We start from the raw sequence: 27,674 nt of genomic DNA, 5'->3' as shown, positions 1-27,674 counted from the left end.
TGAAAAACCGATCTGGAGTCAGCTCCCTCGACACTTCCGCGTCCGGACAAACCAATCAGCTGACAGCCGCATGACAGGGCAGGCGCGGCGCATGCGCAGCGGCACACTGGTGGTACCAGGAATATGGCAGCGTCCTGAGCCCTGTCGGGGGGAACACGGCGGCACCGAGCACCTCCAGCATCACGGCCGGCACAACCGAGCAGCTCCAGGCCGCAGTCCGAGGAGGAGGGTGGGGGGCTGAGGGTCCGCTACGAACACCGCCCGCTAGCGAGTCGACAGGTAAAAGCACCCGGGAGCAGCTGCCACTCTCCCCGCAGCCATCCTCTCCTGGACCCCGCTGCTATCTTGTAGCCTAGCAAGCTAACTGGTATGCTACACGCTAGCTTGCAGGCTAGCTCAGCGTTAGCCTCCCCCCTTCCTCTTCAATGCGTTTTCACATGCATTTTACAGATAAACGCGGATAGCGAAAGTGTTTGTCGGTGTTTAGAGACGAAGCAGCTGCGAAGACATCAGCTCGAACCGGGTTGTCGTGCTTGTTTTTAGCCGGATAGCGAAGCTTGTAGGCCCGCTGCGATGAAGCTAGCTGCCCGGGAGCCAGGTAACGTCAACGCCGCCTGTCATGGATGCAGTTGACAGATCGGGAGGTTTATCACAGTGCATCCCCTTTTAATGGGTTTAACAATTTAAATGAGACATTGTTGAATCTATTATGTATCTTTATATCTGAAGACATTTGTGAATTGATTGGATTAGTGTGTTGCAAGCAGGGCGTTCGTGCATTTCAGCCACAATCATACAAGTGTGAAGTTTCTGGGGGTTAAATGTTCCTGTGCTGCTGGTGAGATTGCTTCATACAATTGGTAAATAAACAGAGGCCATTGCAAAATGTCCTCTGTACAGAGACATCTTTAAAGAGGGGGGAACCAGCCGGATGTTCTCATGTCCGGACTGAAATCCACATTTTATTCTGAAGGTCCATATGTTGTCATTGTTTTGGTTCATGTTATATTTGCATATGTAGTTTTTGCAGTTGCCAGCCGAGGTCTGGTTTGGATCTATATCATTAAAAATGCTTATGACCATATAGTGATGTAATAGTGAGCACATGATTAGGTTAACCCTTGTACCTGCAGTGTCCCTGCTCTTTATGCTCTTATTAAAGAAACAGGTGGTAGAATTGCAGCTGTACACTTTAAATGAGGCACAATTTTGAGACGTAGTTGTCATTAAACTTATCGTGGCTGTAGCTGGTGCTTTCCAGTAACATGCAGTCTGTCCCCATGTGGAGGTTTGACACAATCCTATTAGCAGAGGCTTTTTGCAAGAGCCTGTATGCACTTTAGGATTGTCCCCACTTCCCCAGCTGTCCACATTACAGCATGAAGGTATATATCAATTATCAAAACTCAAATGTTGTGAGACCAGTGTTGAGCAAGTTATTATGTTTATTCAGTGTGTGCTGTAGGCTGCATTTGCTATTTAATTTCCTTCCCTGTCAACTCCTCCTAAACTGAGACCATGAATAATGTGCTATTGATCTGCATACTAGCAGGAGGAACTGGGCGGGGGTAATCACATGATCCAATCCTCCAAGCTGCCTTCATGGTTCTTTTTACAGGCATCACAGCACCATAACAGAAAGTGCATTGACTTCTTGTGCAGCAGTGCATGCTGTGCTCTGCTCATACTCTATTGTGCCACTATCAGCCCCCTGCTTCGTAACACATTTAGTATTCAGCTCCATGAATTCATGTTTGGAAAAAGAAAACAATGTCGATACAAAACTTGGCCTTGGACTGCTCCTGGCCCCTTTTGTTTCTCCACCACAGGCATCAATCATTTGTAGACGTTCTGATTCAGTGTTGTGAAAACCAGACTGTATATCTGTGTACACTGTTGGTGAATGGTGGATTCCATCATGTGAACCTACTTTTCTGCTCCCTGCTTCATTTGTGCACTGAAACACAGAGGAAGGAAAACAGGAGTCAGATTTTTCCAGGATCCTGGCAGAGTGCTGACACAGGTTCCCCTTGTCACTGTGCAGGCGCAAGCAAATTACTGCAAGGAAAGGAAAGGCCGTTATTCCCTCCTTTGTCTGGACAATGGTCTGGTCACTACCAGTTTGTCTTTCCAGCTTTCATCTCTAACTACCATCCTAAGATGCTGTGTGTCTTATTTTATAAGGAAGCTCTCCAGATCTAGTGACAAGAAAATGGATCCTTGTCAATATGATGCCCTGGTTTTGAGTGTGTGTATCTGTCTTATTACAAATTACAATGATCTTTCATCCAAATTAGTCACCAAGGCTGTTTATCTAAAGGGAATCAATAGACCACACCGGCTCTGCACCAGACGTTATTGACAAATGCTCAGCTGGTCCACTGCTGTGTTGTTTTTGTGCCTGTGATAACAGCATGGATTGGAAGACCTTTACTTCATGTATTTGTTGCTGGACATACTCTCCCCCAGTGGAGATATCCGAGGGGAGAGGGTTGTAATGAAATGGTAGTGACGTGCTGCCACCTGCATTGAAGCTATGTCTTGTAGCTGAGGTAATGTGAGTGAAGAATGGGTGGAATCAGCTCTGTTGTCTGTGTAGCCATGGCAGCGTCTGGTGGGAGTCTCTTTATATGAGCTGCAAAATGTTGAAAGGCTGCGTTAAGTGTGTGGCAGTGTGGTGGCATGTGTGCTGAATGGATTTGACATAGGACTGACTTGTTAAGGTCTGGGTGCAGGTTGTGTGGTGACTTGACTGAGATCCTTCCCTCCTTCTGCTGTGTGACTACAAATATAGAACATTCAATCTTCCACCTTTCTTTTATTTTCTAAATGTTTGCTGTATCTGATATGAATATATGGAAAGGCTAACTTTTTGTTTGTGTCGTAGGTCCTGTGAAAAGATGAATGTCGTCAAGGACAACAAAGATCTGGCCTGTTTCTACACCACCAAACACTCCTGGAGGGGGAAGTAAGACCCACTATGTATTTTTTCAGCCTTACTGATTGGATTTCAGGGCTGACGGGGATGTCTGTGTCACGTGGCCTCTGTGTCCGTTTACGAGACTACATTAATGTCGACTCTTCTCTTTGTCACCTTGTAACAGAGGTTTAGGAAAATATTCCAATCCTGACTCAGGGCTTCCATTGTGTTTACTTCCTTATCTCAGCCAAGGATACAACGTCTGCTGAGCACTGATCAGCTGTGGTGTTTCTGTAGAGTATGAAATCTAAACCAAAGAAACAGACTCTGATAGTTAATGCAGAACAGAACTGGTATTGAGCAAAGTACATCCATATACTGATGTTTATAGTCTGGACACAAAACAATAAAAAGCTTCTTAACCTAAGGGTATATATTATAATGTTAATATTAGCTTGTCTTAATATTTCTATAACAAGTACTAGTACATAGTCCTTAAAATACTCCAATTGACATATTCGATAGTTGATAGTATGTATGAAAGGCCCCTTTAAATCTAATATACATTATTCATACAATTCATTATCTGAATTATATCTATGTAAAGTTTGTTTTCATTGTACAGATTATTACCTATTCTTAAATTACACATGTCAATGTAGACCTAAGACTACAAGGGACTCAATCTAATACAGCGGTCAAGCTCCAGTTGGAGCAGTGAGCCAGTAGGATCACATTACCAATACCTGCTTTCTAAATGGCCCCATTAAGGCTCGCCATTGACTCTGGTAACTTAACCAGGGCTTCAGAGCATTAGCCGCCATCTGAGCTTCATCCGGTTAATGCTTCTTGAAGTGTCCGGCAGAGACGAGTGTTGATGCACATGTGATGGACAGTGGAGACTGATGCTCAACCCTGTACATCCTCACTGGTGGTTTGTCTAAACTATTTTGACGCGGGTTAGCTGCTGGTTGCATGACCCTCCTCCTGACCTAAGTTGAAAAAGGCTCGGACACTGTCTGGCTTTGCTGAACAGGCGTCTTTGTACATCAAGGAAACTTAATTTATTAATATTAACATTCAAAGATAAATCAAGAGCAAGAGACGGAGACAGAAAGCTGAACATGAGAAAGCAAGAGAAATGAAAATGAAACCATCTTTGGTGCTTGTGTAATACGAATCAGTTTTTTTACATCCGTGAAGTGTAACTACATATGAGTGGGTCAAATCCGGTTCTCCATAACCACCGGCTTGTGCGCAATCAGCCAACTACTCACTCAAGTCTACTTTTTTTTAATTTTAATCTTTGATTCTAATAAAAAAAACTAAGTTTTGATTCGCTGTGTGTGTACATTTCATAGCCACTGGCCTCCACTTCAAATCAATTTGAGCATGAAGATAGAAAATGTCTGTCTGCATCAGTCTTGTCTCACATGCTCTATATGAGTGTGCTTGAGTGAGGAAATGTCTTCAGTGTTTTACAAAATGAATATTTACTGGACACATCCTCCTTGTGTGTGTGTGTCATCTGCATTTCTGCTGCTTGAAGATATGGTATGAAAATCGTCAAAAGGTCAACAGAAAGCGAGAGATGCTGAAAGAGGATATCCTCTTTTGAAGCTTGCTTCACAGACACAGATATTGTTGGCCTCTGTTGTCTTCAATGGGGATCGAATATTTCACAATAGTTTCCCTTAGAGGCCAAAAATAAGGAGTGAATTTGACACGGTTGTTCAAAAGGTGCCAGTTTTGTTTTTTTAAGATTTTCTGCAGACTTGAAGGGGAAGAAGCCAGGATGATATTCTGTTGTAGTTTCCTCTACTTTTCCGTCTGGTTTCCTTTTTCTATTTCTACAGAAAGTGTTTCTACGAGATTATCTGCTGAATACTGAGTGACACTCAGGTTTTGCCTTTAAAGCGTTTCTGCATCTTAGACCTAAAGAGTTATAGCGTGTCCAGTTTGAGTATCAGCAGCATTTCCCTTCTCTGTCTGTGCTCATGATCAAGTTTAATTCAAGTCTTGTGACTGTAGCATGTTGAGTATATTAGATTTGTCTGTTTCCTCCTAATGAAGAGCAGATTCGTGATTTTTAAACTAATGTTTTATCTATGTGTTATTGGTCATTTCAGAGTTAATAAGTTATAAGAATTTATGTTGGTCCTTTAATAATTAGGATTAGCTGTTACAAATACATTATATACAAATACAATATATTTTGATATGCTTGTTGATTTACTGTTACATGAGTTGTACTGTAACCATCCCTGTATTCTCTAGTGTGTGTTTGTGGTTCACATTCAGCTCTGTGTCCACACTCGACACGTATGAACTCCAGTGTTTGTATTCTTGGTTACAGGATCAAGCAGCGTTTTCTCGCCGTGTTTGTAGATAAACAAATCTGTTCTCTTTGTGGGAAATAGAGATTTGTTTGTCACCATACAAGTACATCTTGAGAAATTGAGCCTGTTTAAAGAGGAGTGGCAGTTGTGAAGAGGTTTGGTCAGATACAGGAAGTTGCTTAATGTGATACATTATGAAACCGTGGTAGTGGCAGGAAAAGCTTTAAAAACTCACTGTACAGTAGAACCTAATAAAAAGTAACCTGATACTTATCACAATCTGTGTGTATGATGTAAAGTGGGATTTACATCATGTAAATCAATCAAATCTTGCATATGTAAATCATCTTGCATTTTCACTATATGTGTATATGTCTTAAAAAGTCTTGTCTGTCCCTTACTTACTGACCGCAGCATGAGTTAAAAAGTCACTGGTTATGTCGAGTGTGTGGTCTGTTGGCTGAGTCTCTACATTGTGATTAATATACTAATTCACCTCATCCCTCGTTCCTACATGAAGGTGGTACTTTATTCCTCCTTTGTTTTCAGCACTACATCACTTTGTTATGAAGCTGTCCACAGAGGCACTTTGCTGACATGTCTTCTACCAGTCTTTCTGGTTGTCTTTCAATAGTAAATTGTTTTCATGATCATCTATTTGTTCTTGTCCTATTATTTTCAAAGAACACTCAATAAGTACGTGTGCAAAAACAAGCAACTGGATGTTAGCCCACTCCTTTTTATTTACCTCCTGCACACTTATTAAAATTGATCACAACTATATAGACTGGCTTCGCCTTGGAAAGACCAGTATACATCATTTAAACTATACCCAAGAGAGGGTTGGATATTGCCTTTGCTTTACTATAGAGTTAGGCGGGGGGGGGGGGGGATAAAAATGGGCCCAGAGAGAATGAATAATTGACGAGGTCTGTGCTGACACCCAAGTTAAGTCAGCCACATAGCTCCAAGGTCATAATGTGGACCGAGGCAACACCCTGAGATCAGAACAGAGTTTTGGTCTCATTCTTTGTCAGATGACATAACCGTGCAGGGAGTGATAATGAGATCAGAGAAAGAGTTTACTTCCCCAGCCTCTCTAATGGAGAAGGTGTCCAAAAAAAAGGACATGACATTTGCCCAAGGAGGGAAACTGACCGTGGGAGTAACATTCCACATCGGCCTTGCCTCAGGCTTCGGCCTGTCCTGTCTCTTTGTGTTAAACATGGACTGTGTACACAAGAAGAAATGCATTATGTGGAAGTAACCCCACTATTCGTCTTTCTCATACTCTGCTTCTTTGATTGCTCCAGTTCCCTAAAAGGTATCACCGCCAGTTATTTAGGATGTACGAGACAGAAAAGATCCAAGTCAGCATGTTGAGTGTACAGTGGAGGTGCTAAAAGAACATGTTGTACGGAGATGAAAATACATTTGAACCCTACCACCACTCTGTCATTCATCACCTCAGGACACTTCCTGCCTCATCTTAAACTATGCCCGATTCTAAAAACCTCAAATGACCCATTTTCAAATCAAACCACAGGCAGAATGTTATGAATTTTGCAAAAAATGCCTACAGGAACTGTTGATCAACCACACACCAGCATTCTGCCAGCTCACACCACACATGCACACAGATTCACAGAGTGTAACACGCAGAAAGATTTGCAAAACAGAACTTCACACTTCCTTCGTACTATGTGAGATGCTCCCTCCTCCTTTAACACTTCAAATTAATTGGTGTTTTTTGTTTCAGTGTCAGAAAGTGACTCATCACAAGAAGCTAGAGCGATCTAATATGATAAATACATTGAAAGAATAGCAAATCTCATAGTAATAATGGATCGAGTGGGGAATTACTCAGTCTTATTTTACTCGTCTACAATGAGAGACAGTAACAATAATTAACGGCTACTCGTTTATTATCACTCCAGCTCACATGATGTCATTTTGCAGCTTTAAGTGCTAGTTTATGATCTGTTCTCATCATCCATTCACCCTGTTTGTGTATCATCTGCGCAACTGAAATGATTAAGCTCAACGGTTGACATCATCAGGTAACTTATCTCCAGTGATGTCACCTGTCCCTGACTCATCATGAGCCCAGAAGACGTACAGACGTCATACCTGTCTTCTGACTTGCTGCTGCTTCCATGTGCAAGCCAGTGATGGTTAAGCTTTGTTTCTGACTCATCTCATCTCTGTGTTCAAGGTACAAGCGAGTCTTCTCAGTGGGGACACATGGCATTACCACTTACAACCCTGCTACGCTAGAAGTAACAAATCAGGTTAGTATCTGTGTGTGTGCAGCCTGTCAAAGTGAAAGTCCAGCGTCATTCAGACACAGGGCTGGACTGGGAGAACAAAACGGCCCGGGCATTTTTTGGCTCAGACCGGCCCACATAATTAGCCGAGCACATCTGCCATTAAATTGACGTAACTTATGTCTTCTAAATGTCTTAAAGTAGCTCATATTAAAAGTACTTAAGTATCAAAAGTATCTGGTGTTGAAATGTACTTAAGTATCAAAAGTACAAGAACTAAAATTAAAAATGCAAAGTGCTTTTTATAGTAGGTCTATACAGACACAAAACAACCCAAAATGTTTCTCCTCAAGATTTATCTCAACTGACTGAAAAATTACAACAACAATATGCATATAATGTATAATTTTACCAATTTTGAACCCTAGATGCTGAGGTTCAAATAGTAATGGACCAGTGCATCTGAACTTCTAATTAACTATAAACAAGTGCCTCTTGTGTCTGCCCAAGAACATTAATAAACCACAGTATAACCACTATACTATAGGCACACAAAATAAGACACTATCTCTATTCTAGAGGAAGTAAAAGTCGTAACAAGATTTCTGAAGGTGAACCTGCGGAGGGATAGACCAACCTCTCGCCCCCCCCCCACCGGCAAACACGCCACCGGACCTGCACATCTCAGGAGGGAGGGGGCAGCGAGAGAGAGAGAGAGAGAGAGAACCCGGCACCACATAGGTCCGTCAGTTTGGCACATTTAGCAGCCTCCACCTCCAGAGACTTCAGCTTTTTTCCCGATGCTTCTCAGCGCCACCCGGGCGTTTTTTTACTCTTATTATCCATTAAGTTAAGTTTCTGTCTCAGCAGCAGCCCGTCCCGCGACTCCCCCCACCAATGCCATGAGGTCCCGCCCCCCCTGGTTTGTGTTGTGATTGACAGCACTGTCAGGGCTCTCTGAGCCTGTCAGCCCATGATTGATTGACAATGACAAACAATAGACCAATAATATGTGTCGATGCTGGCAGCACACTGCTAGCCCTCTGTAGCCAATTGGCCGGCCCAATTGGAGGGAATTTAGAGAGGAAGAAGAGAAAAAAAACAAAACAACAACATAGCGGACCAGACCGGCCCACATTGGGTCAACGGCCCACCGGGATTATGCCCGGTATGCCAGATGGCCAGTCCACCCCTGTTCAGACACTAAATCTTAGTTGTAGTTATCCATATCTAGTATATCCAGTCGCAACAGGGTTGTTTTTAAAATATAAGGATGTTATACACTGTAAAAAGTACATTTGTACCACTTAAAGTCCCCTATCCTTAAATCCTATGAAGATGTATTTAATATTTTTATACTTGTAAAGTGTCATTCCTTATCTGCTCCTGTCTGGCGCAGTAACAGTTGTTAACAAATATATTAATAAACATTTGTATCTGCTTGTATCTTCACTATTGTATGCAATAAAACATTATTAAATGTTTATATACTGCTTATATACTGATAACCCACAACATTAAAACCACATTTTAAAGTTGTGGCTGATGGTGTTAATGCTAAATAGAGGAACTTAACCAGAGATGACTTGATTATATTTAAACTTTGTCTGACTCTGATTTTTGTGTTCATCTGTGTGTTGTTGCTGTTCATGTTTACCAGTGGCCTTATGGAGATATCTGTGGTATCGGTCCAGTGGGAAAAGGTCAGGGAACAGAGTTTAATCTCACATTCCGCAAAGGCAGTGGCAAGAAGTCGGAAACGCTCAAGTTCTCGACCGAGCACCGAACAGAGCTGCTCACAGAAGCACTGGTGAGATAAAGAAAACACTCACAGCTTCACAGCCATCTTGGAGAATGATTAAACCAAGCTCATACACACATTTTTCACATAAAGATCTCAGGTGTGGTGTTTGATGCAGCATATTATTGCTTTTCTAAAAAAGTGTCACGGCTGCACATTTTTGCTGTGTTGGCAAGAAAGAAAGGAAATTTGCAGCAAAGTCACTACTTTTACACTGTTTGGGAATGCAGTGGTTGCAAATCACAGGCCCTTGGATTCCATGTCTGAGTTTATCACAGATGTGAATCAGCAGATAGCTTTTTGTTGTTGTGGTAGAAATAAGCTCAGTATGCTGAGGTGTTAAAACACAGAAACCATGTTGGGTATTTCCCCATAGAACCAATTAAAAGTGTTAATATGTGGAACACTGCAACAATTTGACATGTAGCTGTGTAAGTCAGCACCATCGCATCATCTTTCTTTTCTGTTGTCTTTCATAGAGATTCAGAACAGAGTTTTCAGAAGGAAAGATAACTGGCCGGGTAAGCACTACAGTCAATACAAATTTAAAATCACATTTGAGTGTATGTGGTGACTTATAACTGAACAATGTCTCACAGCGCTACAACTGCTACAAGCACCACTGGAGCGACACACGAAAGCCTGTATGTTTAGAGGTGACACCGGGCGGCATCGACCAGATTGACCCCAACACCAACCGGGTGGTGTGTTCCTACGACTATCGGAATGTCGAGGGCTTCGCCGAGGTCTCTGACTACCAGGGAGGATTCTGCATTCTCTATGGAGGCTTCAGCAGGCTGGTATGCATTTATTGAGTTTCTGTGTTTATGCTTCAGTGGATTTTGTTATTTTCTGTCTCTGCAAACATACGATTTTCCTTCCTTCTTAGCATCTGTTTGCCTCGGACCAAAGAGAAGAAATCATCCGCAGCGCCATAGAGCATGCTGGGAACTACATTGGCATCACGCTACGGCTGAGGAAGGAGACTCTCACCTTCGAGGATTTTGTGACGGACCGGCTGGGGAAGTACAGCTCGGATGAAAGCATTACTTCAGTGGCAGAGTTCGTGGTGCAGAAGATCACATCTCGTCACCCGGTCAGAACATTTAGCATCATCTTGTTTCTGTCAGTGCAGCATGTTCACAGTTTTCCTAGTTGGGTCCAGGAACCTAACGGGAGTCTCCTTTACAGATTGTAATGTTCTCTCTCTCCTGATTTCCTCCAGGAACCTGTTAAGCGCATCCTGGCACTGACAGAGACGTGTCTAGTGGAGAGAGACCCAGCTTCATACAACATAGTCACCATCAAACCCTTCGGCGAGGTGAACACTAAACCAACAGCAAGTCATAAAAATGTTTAGGCTGAAATACCCCAAATCTGTCTCTCTCTTCTTCTCTTCTTCTCTCTTCTCTCTTCTCTCCTCTCTTCTCTCTTCTCTCTCGTCCTGTGAAGTTTAATGTTAACTGCACCATCTTTGTTTCTTTCATCATGTATGAGTTGAATCAGTGAAAGTTTTCTCTCTCTTCAGGTATTTTCTCTCATCTGTGATGTAGACAACCCTCAGGTGTTTACTGTAGAGTTCATCAGAGGTCAGATCCGGAAGTTCTCCTCCACAGAAAGGTAAGATGTACATCTCTCTTTATGTGCGTGTTGTCACTGCAAGTCTTGTGGTTTTGTAAATTGTCTTTTGTAAATGTATTAACCTCTTTTGTCCCTATTTTCTGTTCTATTTATATTGTTTAGAAGATGAGAACATTTCTTTTGCATGTGTCTGCTGCACATCTTAAACACGTCACCAGTCCTCCCCACCACACATCGGAGTCATGAATTTAACTAAATTTGTTTGTGTGTGTGTGTAGGGACTCCCTGTTAGCCAGCCTTCTCGATGGAGTCCGTGCATCGGGCAACAGGGACGTGTGCGTTAAGATGGCCTCGACGCAGCGAGGACAGAGATGGGGCCTGCTGAGCATGCCCGTTGACGAGGAGGTGGAGAGTTTACATCTCAAATTCCTGGCAGCACCTCCCAGTGAGTCATAGCCCTTAATCCTCAGGAAGCAGAATGTATTTAATATCAAACTGTATTTAATTGGTTTATATGAAGATTTTATTTTATTTCTTGAATGCTCATGTCCGCGACTCAAATAATATGGTAATGCATTAGTTATAGGGTTATGTTTGTGATTACAAACTCACACAGCTGCTAACATGGCTGTGGTCTCTTGGTCCAGTTAAAAATGTCAGGTAATGTGTTCTTTTGTTAAATGATTACTTCCCTGGTTCTTTTGCTCAGATGGAAACTTTGCGGACGCAGTGTTCAGATTCAACGCCAACATATCGTACAGTGGAGTGCTGCATGCAGTCACCCAAGATGTGAGTGTTATCGACTCCCGTGTGATTTACTCTCCCATCTGCTCAGGCAGGATTCAAACTAATTTCCCCCATCGCCGCTAATCTTCTCTTCAGGGTCTTTTCTCCGAGAACAAGGAGAAGCTCATCAGCAACGCCATCCTAGCTCTTTTATCCCAGGAGGCTGAGCTGCCCGCCATTAACGCCGAGCTGGAGAGCCATTTCCAGGCCATACGACGGCTAGTGGCCTCCAAGGCTGGCTTCCAGGCCTTCACCCAGCTGCCTAAGTAAGGACGCAACAGATACTCTGCTCTACCTTCTCGCTTTATTTCTTCAAAATACACTTTTGTTGGGCTGCTGGTAACAGGCATGCTCTGTCATTCTAAGGTCTGGTCAAGGGGCTGGACTCACAGATGCTACGTAAATATCAATCCATACATCTCAGTCTGCCCTTTGTCCGTCTCTACTACTTCTCCTTCTCGTTTCTTTTCAAGCTAACCTCTGTCTGTTGGTCGGCCTCCTCCTCCTCTTTCATCTTTGCTCTGCTTTCATCTCAGGCCTTTTACTGGCACTTCAGAGCAGAGCTTGTGTCACCTCACTCTATTCAGTCGAGCTGTCTGCCTTGATTTGTCTTGACCTTTCACTCTCGCCATTTCATCCTCTTATGTTTGTGGCTTCATCTCTCTCCCAGTATCTGCTTCAGTCCATCTAACCTCTACATTTCTGGAAATAAAAAAATAAATAGAAACTTTTAATCTTTCCGCATCACTGAGATGTATGAGAGAAACTGTATTTACTGTTTATTCCTTGTCCTTATGAAGCAAATGAGCCAGATTGTTTTTTCCTGAAAAATTCATTGCTGCAGTTTGGTGTCTCCCTCACACAGCTTCAGACACAGATCTCTATAAATACTTAGATGTTTTAGTTTTGCTTTGAGGAAATCCTCTTTAATGATGTTACGCTCTGAAGTTCAGCAGAAAAAAGAATCGAGCCACTACTTAAGCAATGAATTCTTTGTGTATCCACCCCCAGACCTTTTTTTTTTAATAATACATTTGTACGTTTTATATTCTGCTGTATTTCAGTTTTTTCATTTTTTTTTCAATGCATGGTCGTTGTAGTAGTGTTACTAAATCTGTGAATTTATTTTTGTGTGTTCTAGGTTTAGGGAAAAGTTGGGAGTAAAGACTGTAAAAGCTTTAAAAAGGAACAACAACAGTGTGACACATGCTGCTATAGACATGCTCTGTGCCCTTATGTGTGTAAGTAACTTGTTAGCTATAGAAATACCTTTACATTGATTGATACGTTTCTTTCCCTTTGGGCTGAGACCTTATCTTGTGTCTTTTCCTCCAGCCGATGCACGATGACTATGACCTGAGGCAGGAGCAGCTGAACAAGGCCTCTCTGCTGTCCTCTAAGAAGTTTCTGGAAAACCTCCTTGAAAAATTCATCACTAATGTGGTACATTGCTTTTCATTGTTAAAGCCTGTTTCAGCATTAGCTCAGGCTGATTAGGAACTGGAGATATGGGTTTTTTCAGGGTCACAACGCTCATTTGTCCTTCTCGTGCTTTTTTCCAGGACCAAGGAACTGGAGCGCTGGTCATCAGCTCCTTGCTGGACTTCTTAACGTTTGCCCTCTGCGCCCCCTACAGTGAAACCACAGAGGGGCAGCAGTTTGACATGCTGCTTGAGATGGCTGCGTCAAACGGGCGCACCCTGTTCAAACTCTTCCAGGTGGCTGGTTTACGTACTGATGAATAACTACATCTGCTTTAATATTTTCAATTCCAAGGACCATTCTAAACCTGCCTGTTTTAAATGTTTGTTTGGCCTGTGGTGATGCTGGTTGCCACATATCTATTTAATAGATAGTAATATTACTACGATAAATTCATTAGATTCTTGTGAACTGAAGTCTGTTGTTCTTATCTCTAGCATCCCTCCATGGCCATAGTGAAGGGAGCTGGGCTGGTAATGAAGGCCATTATTGAGGTACGTCTTTCACGGGTTAGCTGCTCTTCAGCATTAATTATTCTGTCTTTAATGTCCGTGATTTATGTTGCTAATATACCTGCATGTTTGTTGTAGGAGGGAGACAAAGAAATAGCCACTAAGATGCAGGAGCTGGCCTTGAGTGAAGGGGCTCTTCCAAGGCATCTGCACACGTCTCTGTTCACCATCAGCTCTGATCAGAGGATGCTCACCAACAGGTCCAACCTCAACCAATACACACTAAACAGTTTTCTTCCCAACCTGAGAAACATAATGTAGCAGCAGAATAAGCTATACTTTATACAAAATGGCTCAGCTGCTTACATCACATGTTTCCTCATCAGACAACTGAGTCGTCACCTGGTGGGACTGTGGACAGCAGAGAACCCTATTGCCATGAACCTTCTGAAGAGGATACTGGTACGGCTCCAAATCTGCCCAGTTGGCACTTTTAAACAAGTATTTGATGCCTGTCCAATACTGATGGCAAAAACTATTATTGTAACGAAAGTCTGGCAGCTTTGACATCCTGTTGAAGTTCACTTTGTGTTCCTGTCTCACTTTGCTCATAGCCAACAGGCCTGCTGGCTTACCTGGACAGTCCTGACCCCGTCCCAGAGAAAGATGTGGACAGGATGCACATCCGGGACAACTTGAAACTCGCCCAGGTATCTAGACAAATAAGGAGTTTTAAATATAATCAATGCTTTATATTTCTAACTTGGTTCTTAACACGTGTTTCTGTGTTTTCCACAGGACCAGCTAAACCGAAACCGAGTGCCTGATTGGCAGCGGCTAGCCGGCAAAGCAGCCAAAGAAGTGGAGAAGTTTGCCAAGGAGAAGGCTGATATAGTTCTGATGCACTGGAGAGATAAGATGGGCATAGCACAGAAGGAGGTGAGGATTTATTTTCCCTTACAAAGTGAGTAAAAAGGCTGATTCGCTAATCAGATACGCCTCTGCTGGTGCTGCTGCCACTGCTCTGGTTTCTCTAGCTGTTGCTCATCCTGCTGTTTCTGAACATCGAGTCCAGAGACAAACCCAGCAACATACTTTTCAGCTGCAGCTGTTCTGCATTTTGCTTTGGAAGCAGGGCTGTTGCTTCCTGACCGAGAGGAGAACGCATATATGTCAAGATGCAGTGCTTTGCATATTTACTGTCCAGACTGCATGTGCAGTTTTTTGTTTGACAGAAGTTTTCCATTACAGGTGTATTCAGTCTGTGCCCCATAGTCTGATGTTTTGGTAAATGTGTTATTCAATTCCAATAGGCACCTCTCTAACTTTCAAAGAATACCTCTGTTAGGATGCAAATCTAGTAGATTCAAGATAATTCAGATTAGACCTGTGAACCTGTGTGTCTAATAGAAAGTGTGTGTGTGTGGTTGGGTGGAGGTTGACGATGTCACCTCAACTGTTGCCTGCTCCTGCCTGCTTCAACAAAATGAATTCTATCTTCAAACAAAGCTGTAACTCAAACCCTTTCACCTGAATGTCACCGTGCTCTCGTTTCCTTTTCTCTTCATTCTCAAAATGGCTGATGGTGATCAGCTGTGTTTTTTGATTGGCTTGCATTCACTGGACATTTCCGTTCTACATCCAGTATTTTATATTTGCTCTCACGCTCCCTTCATATTTGTTGTTAGCAATGAAATCTAGTGGCTTATCAGATAATAAATCTGCAGGATTTAGTGACAGATTTGTACGAATCTGTCCTTGTATCAGTAGCCTAGTGACCTGTGACCCTGTTGTAATTCTTCTGTGTTTGACCCAAAGAACAATAACCTCTCTGTGTTGTCTCTACCCTACCCTCCCTCTGTCTTGTGTGGTTTCTCTGCTGTCAAACAATGCAGCAGGACAGAAATAACCTGGTAAGTAGGACTGACCAACGGGATCCATGCCTATATTCTTTGTCTTTGACCAAACCGTGTTTCCATCTCCATGTGGCATATTGAGTGTGTTTTCTAATTCAGACAGTTGATGACCCACTACCTACTCTATATTAACATATTACACACTACATGTACACAATAGATAACAACATTATTTGAACACGTCTCTTCTTGTCCTGCTCTCAGTAGAGGACGTGTTCAGAGCACCTGTTGTGTCTTGTTACAACAAATATTTGACCCATTTAGTTTGACTCTCCAGGTCAAATTAGCAACAATATTCAGGCCTTATTTTGAAAAGCAGAAAATGCTCAAAAAGCTACTTCAAATGTACTTTCTGCAAACGACTGACTCATCCTGGAAGAATTACAGAACAGACCCGATTTTGGGATCCCATCTTGGTTTTTGTATTTCATATACTTATTGTCTCTGTTGGTGCAATGTTGACTTTCTTTTAACAGGTTTGTGTTTCTGTCTCATCGTCCTAATATCTGACTTCTCTCCATTCTTCAAAAACATGTTTTGTTACTGGTGCCATTCATTTCAGGTGTTCTTGTCTGTGTATCATGTTGTCGCCATTCTAACTCCTCAACTGTCTTTTTGGAATAATATTCAGTTATGATAAACTGACGCGGATCTTTAATGTTTCTTGTCTTTTGTTTGCAGAACCCAAACCAAAAGCCTGTCATCCTGAGGAAAAGACGGCAGAGAATAAAGATTGAATCCAACTGGGAGCTTTTTTACTACAGGTATGTTATGTCCCATAGCGAGAACTATATTCATGTATTTTGATCATCTTCATTTTATTAGACTATTTATTTATCATTTAGTTACTCTCCTAACTTTCTTTTCTGGTCTTCTCAAGATTCCAGGTCGACCATGCACGGTCCAACCTCATCTGGAACCTGAAGACGAGGGAGGAGCTCCGGGACGCTCTGGAGGGAGAGATGCGAGCCTTCGGCGTGGATCGCGAGCTTGGCAACGCCACCGTCATCTCCTGGAATCACCAGGAGTTCGAGGTTTGTTGCACTCATTTATGACTGCGTGTGATAAGCTCCCAATGCAATACTGCTGTGAATCCCCCAAAGAGACTCAGGGTTATTTCCACATCTAATACGAATAACTATTTGCAGGTGCGATATGAGTGCCTTTCAGATGAGATCAAAATTGGGGATTATTATCTGCGCCTGCTGCTCGAGGAGGATGAAAATGATGAATCGAATGCCATCAAGAGATCGTAAGGCTGTAACCAAACTAGCTGCACAAATATTATCATTGTTATCTGAATCCCAACAGTTTATTTAAATTTTTTTCTCCCTTTCTTTCCTCTTAGATATGAGTTCTTCAACGAGCTCTACCATCGCTTTCTGCTTACACCCAAAGTTTCCATGAAGTGCTTGTGCCTGCAGGCGCTCTCTATCGTCTATGGCAAGTGCTTCGAGGAGATCGGCCCCTTCACAGATACAAAATACATTGTGGGCATGTTGGACCGAGTGAGTACGAGAAAAATGTCACCGCAAGTGTACATTAATACAGGAATGAATTCCAAAACCTAAAATACACCTCTGTGGTTTCAGTGTACAGACAAACTGGAGAGAGACCGAATCATCCTCTTCCTCAACAAGCTGATTCTCAACAGGGTGAGTTGATAAAAGCAGCATCACCCGTTCATTTCACCCACGTTTTTCTTTGTGTCCTGAATAATAATTCACTTTTTATTCTTCAGAAAAATGTGAAGGAGGTGATGGATTCAAATGGAGTGCGTATCCTGGTGGACCTGCTGACGCTAGCTCATCTGCATACCAGCAGAGCTACTGTGCCCCTGCAGGTAGAAAACATCACTGCTGTGGTTTTAGAGTTTACATTATATAAAAAGTATGACTCCATTGATCTACTTGATCACACTTGACACAGGATGTTGTAATTCTCACTGAGCCACTGATGAGATTTGATTCAACAGTGACCCGAAGCGTGAGAATCTTTTAATTAATCAATGTGGCGTGTGTCAAACAGAGTTCATCTTCTTTTCCACAGACCAATGTCATAGAGGCTTCGCCAGACATGAAGAGGGAGAGTGAGAAGGAGTGGTACTTTGGTAACGCAGACAAAGAGAGAAGAGGACCTTTCAGTTTTGAGGAGGTATGTAACCCTCTTAAAGGGACACAAAGGAAAGTCCTGCAAATACCAGCTTATCAAAATATAATAAATGGAAATAAAAATCCCCCTCACAGTTGTTGCAGTTTATTTTCCAGTATGTGTTTTCTTTTTAATGTTGATTTTTACTTTATTTTGTAGTAGCCACCCTGCATAACCTTGTGTTGTGTTTTTATTGTTCCAGATGCAAGAGTTTTGGAGCACGGGTGTACTGACGGCAAAGACACGCTGCTGGGCTCAGGGCATGGATGGTTGGCGCCCCCTTCAGGCCATCCCCCAGCTGAAATGGTGCCTCCTGGCCACAGGACAGGCAGTGATGAATGAGTCTGATCTGGCAACACTAATCCTTAACATGCTCATCACCATGTGCTCCTACTACCCCAGCAGGTGAGGACCACACAGACACTCTGTGGCTGTGTCTTTTGTTTAATGTGATATGTTTTGATTGGTCCAGTAAATTATGAGACCACAACTGTAAAATACACGTTTATTTATCTTTTACTCAGGGACCAAGATAATGCCATTATTCGTCCTTTACCTAAAATCAAGAGGATGATCACTGACAATGCTTGTCTCCCGCACATTGTCCAGGTAATTGCACAGTTTGATCTATGTGTCCTTAAATTGTCATCTCTACTCTAATGAATGAATTAAAACAATATCATGATGGTTTTCCATTCTTTTTCTCTTTCATCTCCAGCTGTTGTTGACCTTTGACCCGATCCTGGTGGAAAAAGTCGCCAATGTTTTGTACCTGGTGATGCAAGACAACCCCAATCTGCAGCGCCTCTATTTAACTGGAATCTTCTTCTTCATCATGATGTACACAGGCTCCAATGTGCTTCCTGTAGCAAGGTGAGGACTCACCAGAAACAACTGACACAGACAAACATCTTCACATGCCAGAATTATTTGCAGAGTAATAATACAAAATAACTAAGTATTTCTATTTGGCTTCTTTTTCATAAACAAAGAAAATGTGTTGGTGGATAAGGATAAAACCTGTATTCGATGGCACCTGTGAAGGATCAGAGTGACATTCGTTTTTGTGTATGACTTTGTGATATTAACATATATTCCTATGGTTGTAGGTTCCTGAAATACACTCACCTGAAGCAAGCGTTCAAATCAGAGGAGGTGAAATTGCTTTATTTTAGACACAGATCTAAATCTTGCAGTATAAATTGAATTGGTTATATTTTATGAATCCAACCTTGACATTTGCATGTTTCCCTTTCCATAGTCTAAGGGTCCAGACATCGTGCAGCGTAGTGTTCTGGGAACGGTGCTGCCTGAGGCAATGGTGTGTTATCTGGAGAACTACGAGGCTGAGCGCTTCTCTGAGATATTCCTCGGGGAATTTGATACACCTGAGGCGATTTGGAGCAGCGAGATGAGGTAGAAATTAGTTCCTGTCATGTTTAATTAGGTTCTGCTCTTAAAGGACTTGTTTAGAAGTGCAACACTTAAAAGCCACCGTTTATAGGAATTTTAATGCTTCCTCTGCGAATTTCCTCAGGCGCATGATGATTGAGAAGATAGCGGCACATGTAGCTGACTTCAGCCCCAGACTGCAGAGCAATACACGGGCCCTCTACCAGTACTGCCCCATCCCAGTGATCAGCTTCCCTCAGCTGGACAACGAGCTCTTCTGTAACATCTACTACCTCAGACATCTCTGTGACACCTCCCGCTTCCCGAACTGGATCATTAGAGATGCTGTACGTCTCTTTTATCCCTCCTATCAATGTCCTGCTTGCATTTCTCAGAGAGGCTCTTTTGAGATGTTGATCCACAACTATCATCCCCACAGGTGAAGCTGCTAAGAGACACTCTTGAAGCCTGGAAGAGAGAAGTGGAGAAGAAGCCTCCCTCCATGTCGGTAGATGATGCCTACGAAGTCCTCAACCTCCCCAAAGGACAGGGGCAGTGAGTGGCCTTTGTCTTATTACTATTCTGAAATTCTTAATAAAATTTTAGATATTAGGTCTCTAAAAATGTGTGTTTTGGTTTAGAAATAATGAGGGACCCCATACATTTAGGTAATATCTATCTAATATCTATTTTCTTTCAGGCACGAGGAGAGTAAAATCAGGAAGGCTTACTTCAGACTGGCTCAGAAGTACCATCCTGACAAGAACCCAGAGGGCAGGGTGTGTATTACAGTCTTTACTGATATAACATTTATTGGACTTGCAATGTCCTCCTATTTGTTTTCAATTTGTTTTTTCCCTCAGGACATGTTTGAGAAAGTCAACAAAGCCTACGAGTTCCTCTGCACAAAATCGGCCCGAATCCTGGATGGTCCCGACCCAGAAAACATCATCCTTATCCTCAAAACCCAGAGCATCCTGTTCAATCAACACAAGCAAGGTAGGCAGATAGATTTCATTTCATGGAATATTAAAGTCTAGAAATATTTTTTTGGGGTGATTTTTAAGTCATCTGACGGCTTCTTTGTCTATAAACAGAACTGGAACCATACAAATATGCCGGTTACCCAATGCTCTTCAAAACAATCACCATGGAGACGGAGGATGGGTCGCTCTTCTCTAAAACCTCCCCGCTCCTCCCGGCTGCCACTGAACTGGCGTTCCACACGGTCAACTGCTCTGCTCTCAACGCTGAGGAGCTGCGCCGCGAGAGTGGCATCGAGGTAAATGCACAAATAAACAAATCCTGTGATATCAAGCTGTCAAAGTTAAACATTAAAGCTGTCTATATACTTGGAGAACTGTGAAACTGTGAATGATTTAAAAATAAACTTTTGCTTGTATTTAATCAGATGTTGTTGGAGGCTCTCTCTCGGTGTGTTGCTGTATTGACGGCGTCCAGTAAACCTGATGACATGGCTGTGCAGGTAAAATCATCACTAAACACTTAATTCTTTATTCTCCTGTTGTCGCTTCTCTTTACAGAAGAGTGTTGATGATTTCTTTAACACTATTCTAACATTTTGCTGTCCCTCAGGTGTGCGGGCACATTTGTAAGTGCTACAGCGTGGCTGCCCAGTTTGAGGAATGCAGGGAAAAGATCATTGAACTGCCCAATATCATCAGGGACCTGTGTCATATCTTGTTCTATGGAAAGGTGAGATGTTTTGAAAATAATTTATTATTGATTTGTGATATGAAAAAGCACTTTTTTGTCATAAAAGGGTGAAGTACAGGCCGAATACCCTTTGTAATAATCTTGTTTTGTAAAGTGATGGATGCCGTCTTACAAAAAGCCTTTTCTTGTTCTACAAGTAGACAATTAATCCCAAATTATAAAGAAGTGCTTTTTCCTCTGTACTGATCCATGTTATCTCTTTTCTCAGGGTCTCCCAAAGACTGCAGCCCTGGCAGTGCAGTGCATCAGCTCCTTTGCAGTGGATTTCTTCCTACAGACCCATCTGTACCATGCTGGTGTGCTCTGGCATCTGCTGGTGCACCTCTTCAACTACGACTACACGCTGGAGGAGAGCGGTGTGCAGGCGAGCCAGGATACAAACCAGCAGGAGGTTGCAAACAGCTTGGCCAAGCTCAGCCTAGTAGCTCTCAGCCGCCTGGGAGGCTACGTCCAGCCTCCGCACAATCCAGAGGGAAACAATCCCGTTTCAGAGACCAATGGCATCGATGGCACGCCTCCTGAGAACCCCACCATCCGAAAGAGCTTATCAGCCATGTTAACGCCGTACATCTCAAGGAGGCTAGGAAGAGGAACTCCTGCTGAGGTCAGTTGAACATATGGAAAGGAACAAGGAATCTACTTATATAGACAAACACAACAGACTAACTTTGACATTCTTTGTGTTACATTTAGGTCTTGAAGCTGCTGAATAGTAACTCAGAGAACCCGTACCTGATCTGGAACAACCTAACACGAGCTGAGCTGCTGGAGTTTCTGGAGGGTCAACAGGAGGGAAACATTAAGAGGGTAAGATATTGACATTAGATTTAATTAGTAAGCTTTATTGTTGTTATCTAACAAATTATTAATGCACCTCTGTATTCCCTCTAGGGTGAAAACGATGAAAGCTTTGGTGCAGAGTTTGTGTTCACTGATCACAACAAGGAGCTGATAGTGGGAGAGATCTTTGTGCGGGTCTACAACGAGCAGCCGACTTTTCCACTTGAGGTGAGTAAAAGATCAGCAAATAGTCACAACCACATTTAACTAATGTTTTTATTGTTGGCCCTTTCAAAATGTAATTAGGTTTAGATTTATTTTTTCCATAAAACAGACAAAAGCCTTTCTACAATGCTATAACGTTGTTTTATCATCTGGGCTTTTAGTATCCCAAAGCATTTGCAGCCAGTCTGCTGGACTATGTCGGATCCCAGGCTCAGTACCTGCACACTCTGCTGGCCATGAGTCAGAGTAACAAGGTGGAGTCCGAGCAGCACGCAGAGAGGCTCCGCTTCGCTGAGATGGCTTTAGAGGCTCTTCGCAATGTCATCAAGAACAACCCTGGTGAGATATAAGGCCCGTTTTACCTCGGGAACAAATGTATATCTGGTGTGTTTATCTTCTAATCACGTTCCTCTGTCAACTCACAGGTTCGGAGTCGGAGTGTATCGGTCATTTCAAGCTGCTCTTCTCGTTGTTGCGGGTTCATGGAGCTGGCAAAGTGCAGCAGCTGGTTTTGGAGGTATAAACAAACAGTTCTTAAATCTGAAATACTGTAAATGTCTCTGATTGCTTGTTTTGATCATATTGGTTTCTTCTGCAGGTTGTGAATACAGTGACATCAAACCAAGAATGTGTGGGCAACATCGCTGAGTCTCTGGTGTTGTCCAACCTTCTGTTGCTGCTGCACTCGCTTCCCTCCAGTAAGAAGATCTTCTTACACACAACAAACAACTCACTGTCTTATAGTCATTGTCTCTTTTTTCCTCTGTAGTTATTATAGTGTTGTATCTTTGGACTAAAACCCTTCTTGACTTCTCTTAGGCAGACAGATGGTGCTGGAAACCCTGTACGCACTGACCTCCAACACAAAGATAGTCAAAGAGGCTATGGCCAAAGGTCAGTAAAATTCTTATTTCCTGTTGAGTGCTGCATATTGACATGAATTCTGAATGCTCAGATGTTCACGTTCATCTGTCTGCTCCTCAGGTGCCCTGATATACTTGCTGGACCTCTTCTGTAACTGCACGCACCCTCAGGTTCGCACACAGACGGCGGAGCTCTTCTCCAAAATGACCTCAGACAAGCTGGTTGGACCAAAGGTCAGTCTGAAGTGTAAAAGAATAATCAATTAATAAAAATTTGTCGGTTAACAACTAAAACATGTTCTTTATTCACTCTCTGCCAGGTGCGTCTGACATTGATGCGTTTCCTTCCTGGCGTGTTCATGGACGCCATGCGAGACAACGCTGAGGCAGCAGTGCACATATTTGAGGGAACGCACGAAAACCCTGAACTCATCTGGAATGACTGCTCAAGGGAGAAAGTGTCCACCACTGTTCGGGAGATGATGATTGAGTACGACACCTTTGATTTAATGACATTTTACTGCGAGCTAGTAGCTTGTAGAGTTCTATCTGTCTCACATGATTTTTATATATTTAAATTTTTTTCCACAGGCACTTTAAACAGCAGAAGGATAATCCTGATGTGAACTGGAAAGTAAGAGGAATAATACTGATATTAATCCACTTAAAGTAATTAATTGTGTTTGATTGAATGCGACACTAAACGTTCTCGGCCTGTGTGCTCAGTTACCAGAGGACTTCACGGTGGCGTATGGATCAGGACAGGGTGAGGTGGAAGTAGGTGGAGTCTTCTTGCGTATCTTCATTGCTCAGCCCGGCTGGGTGCTGCGCAAGCCCCGCGAGTTCCTGGTGTCGCTCCTGGAGACGCTGACTGAGCTGCTGGAGAAGAACAATCCCCATGTGAGTTTATTTCACTGAGAAATGCAAACAATATACTCTTACTCTTTTATTCTCAAACGTCTTACTGATGGCTCTGGTCTCCTTGCAGGGTGAGGCCCTGGAGACGGTTACCACGGCGGCAGTCTGTCTGTTCAGCACACAGAGCCAGCTGGCTGACCAGGTTCCTCCTCTGGGTCACCTGCCTCGCATCATAGCAGCACTCAACCACAAGAACAACGCCGTGCCCAAGAGCTCCATCCGCCTCATTCACGTGCTGTCGGACAATGAGGTGAAGAGTCTCAATACATATATGAGAGTTGAGCTTTATTTTACAGATCCAGTATTTCTCAGATAATTTCTTAGACAGTTTAGTAAAAACCATATCTATTATTGCAGGGATGTGTCCTTATTAAGAACTGTTTTACTCCCGATTTCTTTTATCTTTCTTATGTTATAAGTGAGTGAAATTCACAGCTAATATTTGGGAAATCATAAGGAAAGATTCCAGGAAATCAACAAAAAAAAAACATGGCCAGCAAAATACAGTTTTATTTTGATGACTCATACGAAGTAAGAGCTTTTCACAGTAATATTTATAAGCTCTGTGGGAACCTCAGCATGAAGCAACTAATTTTTTAAGGGCTTTAGACTTGAAAATTAAAGCCAAGCTCTCATTTGTAGAATAAACACAGCCCTGCTTGACTCGATGTGAACTTTTCCTTCCTTACAACACAAACTAAATCATTTTGTGTGTGTGTCTGTGTGTAGCTGTGTGTGCGCTCCATGGCTTCTCTGGAGACCATCGGTCCCCTAATGACTGGGATGAAAGTTCGGGCAGACATGGCCGGATTAGCTTGTGAAGCTCTCAACCGCATGTTTCAGAAAGAGCAGACAGAACTGGTGTCTCAGGTAAAACCTCATCATTATTATGTATTTTTTTTCTTACATGTCTGATGACTTGTCGCCTGACTAATACTGTTGTTAATGAACTGAACAGGCTCTAAGGGTGGAGCTGGTCCCATACCTCCTGAGGTTACTGGAAGGAATCGGCCTGGAGACACTCGACAACCCGTCAGCGACCAAGGCCCAGATAGTGAAGGCTCTCAAGTCAATGACTCGCAGTCTTCAGTTCGGCGAACAGGTAAAAGATTATCAATCAACTCCCTTGAATGATTATTACTGCTGTTTTTTTTTAATTGTGTTGGTTATTCCTCTCATTTGAAACCCTGCATCGATCTCTGCTGTGCAGGTGAATGAGATTCTTGCGAGGTCCTCTGTGTGGAGTGCCTTCAAAGACCAGAAACATGATCTGTTCATCTCAGAGTCGCAGACAGCAGGTTACCTGACAGGTAAAGTGTTTAATGAACTTGACCTCCTGTCAAACAGTTTCCTAACAAGCAAAGAGTTTAACATGTTTCCTGATTGCTCACACAGTAAGTCCTACGTGTCTCTGAGCTGTTGTCGAATCTTGTTGCTTTGCTTTATCCTAACAACACCTCTCGGCTGACTCCTCACTTGTGCTTAAATCCAGCGACCCTGTTTCTCTCCACGTCCTATAACTTCCTGGCTCTGCCCTTCCCTTCCTTGTTGTCCTCCACATTTTCCTTCTCAGGGGTTTCCACTCCCTCTCTCCTGGCCGCAAGCAGCCCACTGCGAGGTGGGCTCTAGACTCCCGAGCTGGGCCCTCACAGCCCTCCTCTCTCTTGCTCTGAAGCAGGTAGACGTTGACCTCAGTCTTAACGTCATCCCTTCCCTCTTTACTTTCATCTTCACCCCCCCCTCAACTTAATTTTTTACATTTTCCATCCTTGCAGCACTGTAAACCTCATTCTCTCTTCACTCACCGACTTCCTACCACAGCGTCAGGAATTTACCAAAATTCCCATGCAAAAGTCAGAATCTATTCTGTATTGCATTGTTTTTGATGGGAAAACAAAAAAATCCTGAAGAAACCTAAAATGTTGGCATTATGAAACCAGCAATGGAGAAGAAAACAGTTTCTTTGTAAGACCACTCGACAAAATGTCAACCAAAGAATGTATTTGGTGTAGAAAGAATATTGAAATCACTGCTTCAAGACATTTCTTTTCTGTGCCATTTGGATCCTTTCAATCGTTGTAGTGATCATCCCTTCACACATGCACGTGTTGACTTCCTGTAGTTTAGTTCATCATTGTGGCTCCATCCTGTGAAATCCCACCTGCACTGCCTCTCACCTCCCCTTCTCCCCCCTGCAGGTCCAGGAGTAGCAGGCTACCTTACAGCAGGAACTGGCACCACGGTAATGCCCAGCGTCCCGCCCCCTGTGGACAACGACATTGGAGACCTGGGCTGACGGACACACACACACAGACACACACAGAGTCACGCCCAGGCAGCCAGACTGCCCTGCAGCTCCACCGCCGCGGCTCAGACAGAAACTGTGTCGCTCCCCAGACGAGGGGATGGAGAGAGAGGAAGACGGAGGAGAGCGGGCCGTCATCGACTATCACCAAAATCTCTGCGACACCTCCTCCAGCATCACTCTCCTCTCCCCCCTTACAAATGGCACTCAAGTCTTCACAAACATTTTGAAATTGTTTTAACGGATGACCACGTTTTGTTTTTTTTTTCTGTTCCACTTTTCTTGTTTCTTCCAACCACACAGAAGTTTACTTTTTTGTATGAATATATTTTTTACTAGATTCTTTTTTTCATAAGAAAGACTGAAGCTTACGTTAATTGTCTTTTCTCCATTATCCAGTTCCTCTTCCTGATTGGCTATGTGTATATTCTGTGTACCTGAGGGTGGCCTCGACACGTCTGTGCAAAGGACCTCTCCAACTCTTGCATAAATGTGTCAATTACTTGTCTATATAATGAATCGTCATTTGGAAAAGGAACAAAGTTAAAATAGGAAATCATGAAATGGATGTATATGATTTTTCTCTTCATAAGAAAATGCCACTCGAGCCCTCAGACTGATGATTCCATCCACTCTTCAAGGTTGACACAGATCTCAAAATGTCCAGCCTCTTATTCCTCTGGTTTTCACATTTCATTCTTCTCTCTCTCTCTTGCTGAAGGTTTTCTGTCTCACGTTTTTTTTTTAAGTAATTCTCCTCCTCTCTCCCCCCCTCCCCCCAGAATGCAAAAAGCACTAGAATATTTATAAAGAATAATAACCACCGGAAATGAGCTTCTGCTACCATGTGACGAATGACGTTGATTCTGAATCTATGTGAAAGACTAGTGCAATTTGTGAAATGTTTAATGTAATATTACGTATATAAACTTTCTATATTGAATGTACATTGGAAAAAAATAAATCGGTCGCACTTGTACATAAAAATTTTAAGAATAAAAGGGAACCCACAGTGTTGTTCTTTTGTATTTACATTTGTGTTGTGGAAGTCAGATTTCTGCATTAAAGTACCAGTTAAAAACACATCTTTTAACTTCACAGCCTCACATATCACTGAACGTAACTATTTTCTAGGAACTTAAGGTTTTACTTTATGCTTGGTGGACAAAGAACTGATGCAGATTTTTACCACTGTCCTAGCTACAGCCTTACAGCTCAATATAAGAACAGACGGGTACTTGACAGAATTGAGAAGGTGTAATATCCCTTTTTGCTTTCAAGGAGTTTAACCGATAAAAAAAAAGAACTTTTGTGCAGGATCCTTTATATAGTTTTTTATTTAAAGGAGAAATATTTGAAAGATGGTTTAAATACATATGTAGCCGACTAAAAAATAAGCTTAAAAAAAGCACAGTAAATTTTGCAGACCCAGTTGTGCAGGCAGTGATTTTGTACAAATATTCATGAATGCTATTGCTATAAGCAACTTGTCTGACAACATAATTACCAATGGTGCAATATGTTTAAAAGGATTTAAAAATAACTTCTTATTAGATATATATTTTAAGTACAGCATCATCCATTATGAAGAATAATTCTCCAAAATTAAAGGTTGAGTGAATTGATGTAAAGACGTGTCTGGATGGATTTTTAATTGATATTTAATTTACATATTAATTTTAATGAATATAAATAATATGAATAGCTTGATTGATGGCTGTAAATAAACATTAATATTTGTGGTGTTTTATATTGAAAC

The 27,674-nt window shown here is 42.4% G+C and overlaps 1 protein-coding gene across 3 annotated transcripts; it reads left to right on the top strand.

The window, feature by feature from the left end:
* Positions 1-122: 122 nt before the first annotated feature.
* Positions 123-26,928, top strand: LOC133026569 (dnaJ homolog subfamily C member 13-like). Of its 3 annotated transcripts, XM_061093446.1 has the most exons (57): positions 123-279; positions 2,888-2,968; positions 7,475-7,550; positions 9,187-9,336; positions 9,807-9,848; positions 9,927-10,127; positions 10,217-10,423; positions 10,553-10,648; positions 10,856-10,947; positions 11,187-11,353; positions 11,618-11,697; positions 11,791-11,960; positions 12,061-12,093; positions 12,836-12,935; positions 13,030-13,137; positions 13,257-13,412; positions 13,614-13,670; positions 13,767-13,888; positions 14,015-14,090; positions 14,243-14,338; positions 14,427-14,567; positions 15,524-15,541; positions 16,226-16,308; positions 16,425-16,578; positions 16,693-16,796; positions 16,893-17,052; positions 17,137-17,199; positions 17,286-17,387; positions 17,594-17,698; positions 17,898-18,100; positions 18,220-18,304; positions 18,414-18,568; positions 18,805-18,850; positions 18,957-19,111; positions 19,233-19,434; positions 19,527-19,642; positions 19,788-19,866; positions 19,951-20,086; positions 20,185-20,369; positions 20,499-20,573; positions 20,684-20,803; positions 21,033-21,428; positions 21,518-21,631; positions 21,716-21,832; positions 21,991-22,168; positions 22,255-22,346; positions 22,428-22,527; positions 22,649-22,723; positions 22,814-22,926; positions 23,013-23,182; positions 23,284-23,326; positions 23,419-23,592; positions 23,681-23,860; positions 24,340-24,480; positions 24,569-24,712; positions 24,821-24,920; positions 25,809-26,928. In XM_061093446.1, the coding sequence occupies exons 2-57, from the start codon at positions 2,901-2,903 to the stop codon at positions 25,904-25,906; spliced, it is 6,819 nt and encodes a 2,272-aa protein (XP_060949429.1). In that variant the 5' UTR covers positions 123-279; positions 2,888-2,900; the 3' UTR covers positions 25,907-26,928. The 3 variants fall into 3 exon arrangements, with proteins under 3 accessions (XP_060949429.1, XP_060949431.1, XP_060949430.1); XM_061093448.1 differs by lacking the exon at positions 12,061-12,093; XM_061093447.1 differs by lacking the exon at positions 15,524-15,541.
* The last annotated feature ends 746 nt before the right edge of the window (positions 26,929-27,674 follow it).

This window comes from Limanda limanda, chromosome 20, assembly GCF_963576545.1.
Source record: "Limanda limanda chromosome 20, fLimLim1.1, whole genome shotgun sequence".
In the NCBI taxonomy this organism is placed as follows: domain Eukaryota; kingdom Metazoa; phylum Chordata; class Actinopteri; order Pleuronectiformes; family Pleuronectidae; genus Limanda; species Limanda limanda.
Note: the sequence above shows the minus strand (reverse complement) of the source record. Positions and strands in the feature narration are given on the sequence as shown.